Source organism: Diorhabda carinulata, chromosome 5, assembly GCF_026250575.1.
Source record: "Diorhabda carinulata isolate Delta chromosome 5, icDioCari1.1, whole genome shotgun sequence".
NCBI lineage: Eukaryota > Metazoa > Arthropoda > Insecta > Coleoptera > Chrysomelidae > Diorhabda > Diorhabda carinulata.
The window spans coordinates 28,832,948-28,841,571 of record NC_079464.1 but is presented as its reverse complement, the minus strand read 5'-3'; the positions used below and the strand labels follow the sequence as shown (position 1 = coordinate 28,841,571).

General features: G+C 31.2%; 1 protein-coding gene across 1 annotated transcript; it reads left to right on the top strand.

Moving 5' to 3' along the window:
• Positions 1-3,214: 3,214 nt before the first annotated feature.
• On the top strand, positions 3,215-7,194 carry LOC130894270 (ejaculatory bulb-specific protein 3-like). The gene is made up of 2 exons (XM_057800984.1): positions 3,215-3,483; positions 6,891-7,194. The coding sequence occupies exons 1-2, from the start codon at positions 3,288-3,290 to the stop codon at positions 7,085-7,087; spliced, it is 393 nt and encodes a 130-aa protein (XP_057656967.1). The 5' UTR covers positions 3,215-3,287; the 3' UTR covers positions 7,088-7,194.
• Positions 7,195-8,624: the final 1,430 nt, after the last annotated feature.

Here is an 8,624-nt window from a genome sequence, read left to right as displayed (position 1 = left end):
TTATGTGACGTACGGCAAAATAACACGCAAAAGAAAATTAGATTTTTCTTTACATAAATATCGATAACAAAACTAAGTTGGAATTTCTGGAACCGTTGACGATATTCATGCTGAACACACTGCTTACACCACCACTACACCAACGCTCACAATTACACTGTCGGACGCGCGTTTCGATAACCAAGTTATCGTCTTCAGAGACTGAAAGTAAGCAGTTTACTTTCAGTGTCCAAAATAAAAATTATAAGCATTTGTTAGGTAACTAGAAACTTATTATTGTAGAAAATACTTAGATTAAAGTGCAAAGAATTAATATCCCAACTAATAAGTATATAAAAATACCAATTTTTAGGAAAACGAGACTTACAACTAAAAGAGATTTTTTTGATAAATATAGAAAACAGTTTGCAAGAAATATATCTAAAAAGCGTAACTTCTTTCACTTCCAAAAAATATGGCTTGGTCACATTTCCTTGTACACACTTTACTTGTTTAAAATAAAATGCAGTACAAAGTGGAGCTTTGTCAGTATCACACAAAAGTGAACTAATTTAGAATTCTACTTCTAATCACTTCTATAATTGAATGGCTCTGGAACCGTAGGTTCCTTCTTTATTAGAGGAATAACATTTGTTGATCAAACCCTCAGAAGGTTGTTTCTCTTTTTGTCTGGTATTGACAGAAGTATTTGAAGTTATTCAGTTAGTTTTGGCTTTTTTACAACGCATGATTTCAATGTTTAAACACGACACTCTATTGCCATTATCTTCCTTATTTCTGTTTTTCATGAAAATTTTAAAAATGTTTAATTAATTTCACGCGGAGCACTGGCAGATTGCCATGATGCACTCTATGGAAAAAGTTCTGCGACAGGTTACATCTGCTACAAAACAATCATATATTTCCATGCCAAGTCGACTTGGTCAAGTTTTGCGACTTACGTAGAGATTATGGGCAAGTTTATTTTGGCAACATGAGGTAATATTTTTGATATTAATGACTCGACAATATTAACTCCAAATAGCTGATTTATCAGTTTCGATTGTAAACCCACAAAATATTAGTTTTAATTCGTTTTCAAACTTCAATTGCAGACATTTGTTATAAAGTTACAAAGTGTAGCAAGGTTTTTGACCTCAACCTGAAGATATTAGTAATCATCAATATATTTTGTTAAATATATTGGCGCATGAGTGAGACATTGTGAAATTATTACGAAAATTGAGTATTGAGTTGAAATTCTGAAAAAAATCGTCGTAAATTGTAATTATCTATTAAAATACTAAAACACAATTTCTAATTGAACTGCATACTGTCGAACATGTTACTCAGATAAAAAAAAAATAAAATGTAGAAAAAATTCGTTGGTCAGTCTATAACTTATCATATAAAAACAAAAAAGCCGTGAGCAGCAGAGCTCCATCACGAAAGTCGAATTTTTCGTCGAATGAAGAATTTAACTAATACACAAACAAAACTTTCCATAAAATTACAACAGTTACAACGATCAAAATGATTTCGGGCGTTTTGTGCTAGAAGAACTGAAGAAGAAAACTTTGAACTTGAGAAAGACAATTCTTCAACATCACCCCTACTTGCATGCGAAGTTCAAACCGTCTAGTTAAACTTTTTCTGGCCAAAAAATATAACAAAAATGACCATAAAATGGAGAGGGGTGGAAATGGAAAGTTTCGACCTTAGACAGGAAATCATCTCGCAACTAATTGAACCTACATGTGAAATTTCATTTTTCAGTCGCTTTTCGTTTGAGGTGTGCAGAGGTGTGCAAAAGTCAAAAACCAGTTTTTTTACACTGCGACCCCTCGAAATATTCATTCAACTACAGACATTCGAAAAACCATCATAATCGTGTTCAGGAGGTCTCAAAACATGGGGAAAATGATGTGCCCCTCCAAAATTCGACTAAAAAACGACGAGTTGATAATTTATTTTTTGGAAAATTACTTTTTTCTGATCAAGATGGTTTCACACGAGGCGGTTTTATTAATTTCCATATAAATAAAAAATCAACATCGATTTTGTGTTAGTGTGTGGAGAGAAATAGTGGGTAATAATTTAGTAGGTCCCACCTTTTGTTATGTGATATTCCTCTAAATGAAATGCAGTTTATGTATGATAGGGCGCCTTCCCAATTCCTAAATGATGTGGAAAAAAATATCTTAATAACATTTTTCCTAATAGGTGGATCGATCGGGGAGGTTCATTCACATGGCCACCACGTTCCCCTGAATTAAATACAATTGATTCATCAACGAAATGATCGATATAATGAACTTTCATTGTGACACTATAAGATAGAATCTTGGAATGCTCCTCCAAATTCAAAGAAATTTCTTCCGTAGACTTCGAACACTCATTTTTGTTTGTTTTGTTTTTGTTGTTTTTATTTGATTGCTGTAGGCTAACCAACTAAATTTTTCTACATTTCAATTTTTCCTTATGTAAGTAACGCGATGTTCGACAGTATACATATCAATTAGAAGTGTTTGATTAAGTTTTAATACCTCTTATAAGTATGTTCAATAAATAATTACAATTTATGATAATTTTCATCAGAATATCTCTTTATGGCGAACGGTTTCCTTGGCAAGTACAACGATCTAAAAATCTACATATCTCCTAAACCATAAATTTTATCCAGTTAACTAAAGAGTATCTTTTTGTTAAAAAATCGATCTTAAGATTGTACAGGTTGTCCCTGTACAAGTACAATTATTTATTTCGAAAATTCATATTGTTCGAATGTATAATTTAGAAAATATATTGACGAGGGGTCGTATGAGAGAATTTTTATTCTCAACGTTCGATAATAACTTTGGATAGTATGAGAAATAGCAAAAAATATGGCAGATACCTGAACGTAGGAAATAAAAAAGTGGGATAGAATGAAGAGATATTTGAACGACATTCTGGGGATCGGAAAGTTTTGCAAGAATAAAAAAGTAACCTTTATGTCCTCGGCTAAAATATTCTGAAAAATTCCACTAGGATCGTTTCTAAATAGAGTTGTTGTTTTAATGTATACACTAAAAAAACTTATTGCGTCACTGTCCCCCCAATTCTTAATAAACAAAATTAACGATCGTAAATAATGATAAAATACCATGAATCATTTCATAAAAAGAATGAATTATAATTATAAATCTAATAACGTACATAACCAAAGTTCAACTTTTTTATATATATTCTTTTTCGAATATAAATAAAGGTGCGAAATATTAGTTAGTCAGCAGTTGTATTTGCAAAGTTGTATCAATAACAATAAAATGAAATTGGCAATTGTAGTTTGTGTTGCACTAGTGATAGTAGCAGTTTCTGCAGCACCGTCTGATGAAAAATATACCTCAAAATATGATAATGTCAATTTAGATGATATTATTAAAAGTGATAGATTGTTAAGAAATTATATCGATTGTCTTCTGGGAACCAAGAAATGTACCAAAGATGCTGAAGAATTGAAAGGTAAGAAAAACAGCATAGATATTATAAAATGTAGATTATAATTGTGCCTTCCTTAAATAATTCCTTTAATATTGATAGTATTTCAAAATTTATGATTATCTGTATACTTTTCGACTGTAGATCATGCTATATATTTCGAAAATTCTTCCTATAATGGCAATCACGTTTCTCTCGTCTCAGTTTGATTTCTATCTTTCATCCTAATTATCAATTTTTATCATTCGTTATCTTATTTATTCGTGAATGATTGTATCGGGGTTTTCACTATAAATTCAACCCATTTAATTGTGTTATTATTAATAAAATATCCTTATTGCCCCGGTTGGTAACTCTGTATTAAATTGGACATGACCAGTTTTTGAAAAAAGTGGAAAAATAAGAAAATTGCAAAAAACTTATACAGAATTGACGTTCATTGTAATTAATAAAATGTAAAGAATTGGATTGAAGTGAGAAATTCTTTTAATCGTGGATGTGGCTATATAATTTTTCAAGTGTTTACTTCTTTCTTGGATGGCCAGAATAAATTTAAAAACAACTTTTTCAAAATGAATCTTTATTTTTATTTTGTTTACATCTGTCTGATCAAAGTCTCGATCAGTGTTACCAACATAACCTCTCAAGATTCCTTTTCTAGAGCGCGAAATTCAAATTAAAATATAAAAATGCACGCACAAGGAACATCGATTCATAATAACAAAAAATAAACAGAGACAAAAATAAGGAAGTATGGTTGTACGAGATAGACAGTATCAGCTGAAAAATTCCTGGAAATGACCACCATAATCTACAAATCAGAATTCATATCGTTTACTTAAGTTAGTTAAACTATAGCAAATTTATGGTTTATGATTCAATGGATAAAATAATCTAATTTTGTTCTTATATTATTAACACTTTTTCAATATTGAAGTAGACTGAGATATTCAGGACATTCGTGGCCATACTATTTGATTGCCTTGAAATAGCCAATACAAAAATCAAATTTTGAATTTCTAAGGACCTTGTGCGGTTGCTCTGTTCTGTTGCCAAATCTGAGATACTGTTTACGCGAACAGACTTTCTTCTAGATTTCTTAAATTGACAATTCGTGTTTTCGAATTTTGTTTTCTCAAGTTTTTTTTTCGCCTTTAATACTTTTGCTGGGGAAGACGTTATGAAATAAGGATCTTCCCGCTCTTTGTACATACGACAGTATCTTTTTTTAGCCTTCTCTGTGCTAGTAGCATTTAGTATAACCTATACTACTTCTTTTTCAATTTTCTACGGATACTTGAACAACTTATATCAATTTTATATGATGCTCCAATTTTTTGGTTATTCTAAAACAGTTTTTATAAAGATTCACGTTCATATTAAAGATAAATAACTATCAAAGTTCAAAATTTAGCAACAACTAATTATAACATTACCTCCAAAATAAAACAGTATGCTAAGTTCTTGATTTTCATTCTCTAAAATGCTACGTATTTTTGTTTTGAAATTTCGTAGAGACTCCTACGCGATTGTAATTATTTGAAAATAGATATTACTCAGAAGTACAACTTCATATACATTCTCCTTATGTGATATAGTTACCAAAACATTTATGTTTATATCCGTGCTAATTTCGCTGTCTGTTTGATGAAGCCTTAAGATCAGATCAGCTATAACTCTACCCGAAAATAATTGATAACCTTTGAGTAATGAAGGATCACCCAGATGGATATTATTTCGGAACAATTATACGGAATCACTTGAAAACAACATTTTGTAAAGTACATTAATGAAATATTGAGTTTTGGAACACTGAAAAAAAGCTATTTAACTTCAACAAGAACAGTAGTAAGATACTGTCTTTAGAAATGGTCATACAAGTCTAAAAAACGATCCACGTCTAAAAACATACCAATTATATAAGAAATGATTGTATAAGTTCATCCTTCAAACGAGAGATATTTAGTAGGAGCCTTATACATCTCATTTGATAAAGAGAAAAAATTTTCGATTGCAAAAAAACTGTACAAAACCCTGGATCAAAATCACACTCAAGTGCAACTTTTCCAACTTTATTTGGAGCATTTTAGATTAGATAAAAAAAGATTTGGTGTATCGTGCATTAGACTTGAATCTACACAACCCGAAATTTAGGCCTCACAGTGGATTATGGTCTGTAAGAGCAAGATTGAATTTGGGGTGTCGTATACACTGCGACCCAAAGGATCTATTGTGTCCTGAAAGATCCCCAGAATGAAATTCTTATAATAAATTTGATTGCTTTATAAAATCTCTTTTCGATTATAAAATTATGGTTTTTATTATAAAACGACAAAGCTTATTGAACAACTAGTGCCCAATTACAATTATATTAGTTTTTTAACGGGACTGGTGTCGTATATTCATCATAGTGTTACTGTATGATATCTTCATTGTTATTGGTTCCATTTACTAATAAATTCAAAGTTTTAAGACATTCTCATCGTTATATTTCGCATTAATCAATAGTTTTATTGGACGTTGCATAAAGTACAATCAAAATGACCTTCTCCTATTATTAACAATATTTTTAATGTTCACTAATTACTTGCCACTCAGTCCAAAGGTAATAAATAGATGTCACCGTAATTATCTTTCATGAAAATAATAAACAACTCAAATACATGTAAGTACAAGTAATATAATGTGTTTTTCTGGAACTTGAAATTTTAATTTTCATTTGAAATTATTAATTTGTGTTAATGACAATGAATAAGGAAAAATATAAATAAGGAACTGTTTAAAATGATATCTGTTGCGAGGATTATGAAAAATAACGACAGGTCATAAATTAAACCCTTGAGAGAGTCACTTAGTGTTGTCTTTTACGCATTTCAAAATGGTTCAGCACAAAATAAACAGCAGATAATTAAATATGACCTCACCCATTATCATTGATCTCGTATAATATTTTTCAAACCCCTTCGTACATTTTTGTACAATTTATCTAGAAGCATAAATCATCATTCAAAGGATAAAATAAGCAAACAGGATTTTATTTTTATTTTTCCATAATGCAACTAGAAGATACTTCCAAAGAAATATGATCGTTTTTGTGTACATTCAAGCATTGAAATATTTTATAAATTGATAAATTCATACGATTTAGAATACAATATTCAGAATAATAATCATCAAACCTCGTATTTATGTCAAGTGTCATTTTAAATATTATCTTTTGAATCGCAAGAATTTATACATTTCTCGATTAATGAATTCCTCGATGATAAATACATAAGTACTTGAAAGGTCAGAATATACATTGAAAAGAGTTACACTTTGGTGTTTAATTGCTCCAATTCCTAAACTAAAACGTTTACCAACTAGTTAGCAAAAAGACTTCCTTCGAATTTACATACAAGTAATGAATAACGAAAATTTCTTTCTTTCAGGAGTTTTACCAGACGCATTGAAAACCAAATGTGCTAAATGTACTGATGCTCAAAAGGAAGGCGCTAAAAAGATTTTACGACACTTGTTGAAAAATAAACGAGAATGGTTCAACGAACTCGAAGCTCATTACGATCCTGACCATGTTTATATCAAGAGCTACGAAAAAGAACTCAAGGAAGAAGGAATACAGGTGTAAATTCAGGATTCACATTGTTACTTTCGTTGATTAAACCAGTTTTGTTTGTTTTTTAAATTATTATGTAGGTATCAGTTTACCAAAATAAAAAACAGCATGCAGTAAAAGATTTATCGTTTTATTTATATAATCATATATTACATCACTCAATAAATCGTCTGACTGACACATAGATGGTGCTGCCAATGTCAAATTTATATGACGTTTATGAAGTACCACCTGTCAAAAAACTATGTATAAAATTTCATGACATTTCGATTAGTTAAAAACAAGTGGCAGCCATTTAAGTGAAGCTACTTTTGTACATATTCGTTTGTTAATTTATCGTTGCTTCTTGATGAAAGAAAATACTGTACAAACTCAGCAATAGCTTCAAAAGTTTTATCCAGATTCTGCTCCATCGAAAAATATCTTTTGTAATTGGTTTGCTGAATTTAAACGTGGACGTACAGACACCGATGATGGTGAACGTTCTGGCCGTCCGATTGAGGTGGTTACTCCATAAAATTGAAATTGCGTGAGATATTCGAGGCCGGAAAGATAACAGAAGGCAGTGCGTTTTCAATTATGCATGAACATTTGACCATGAGAAAGCTTTTTACAAAGTGGGTGCCGCGTTTACTCACAGTCGATCAAAAACACGTAATAAATCAGATTTTTGCGTCAATATGTGACAACGGATGAAACATGGATCCATCACTTTACTCCAGAATCAAAACGATCATCATCTGTAACCGTTGCAACCACGTCCGAAGCGTCCAAAGGCACAACAGTCAGCTAGAAAGGTCATAGCTTTAGTATTTCGGGATTCGCATGGAATATTGTTTATCGACTATCTCCAAAAAGGAGAGACAATCAAAAGAAAAAAACCAAGACAATGCACCGATTCACAAGTCGTTGGCAATTGAGAAAATTACACTTCGAGCTGCTTCCTCATCCACCTTATAGTTCAGATCTGGCTCCCAATGACCACTGGCTATTTGGTGATTTTTTTTAATCAAAGCAGTAATGAAAAGCAGGTTCACAGAAGGTCCGAAAAGGGTCGAACGCAGCATGTTTCTAATGTTCGGGTTCCCCAAAATCTTACAGTAGATGCATCCAAAATTTATGTATATTTTATGCTGAAAAGATGTATATACATGAAAAAATATAATATCCACTTACATGTTAATTATATGCACAGTTGAATAGCTGATTATAGGAATATATATGGGACTTATTTGAGTTATAACAAATCTTAGAGTTCTCTGTATTTCTGGTGTTTATTTATGAGTTAACAGGTCTTAAGACTTTTACTATTTCTTATGAGTTGACTTATCTTATATATTAAAAAAATTGATGATTTCCATTCCGAGTCCGTTCAGGCGTTCTACCGATTTGCTTAATTTTTTTTTTCAATGAATAGTATTGATACACAGATCAACCATCGGATTTCAACTAAATTTCACCATTCTCAAGTTATACTCAAATGCGATTTCCCCCTGTACATTACTTATGGGAGCTTTTCACATACACACGTTCTATCCTCAATATCTCA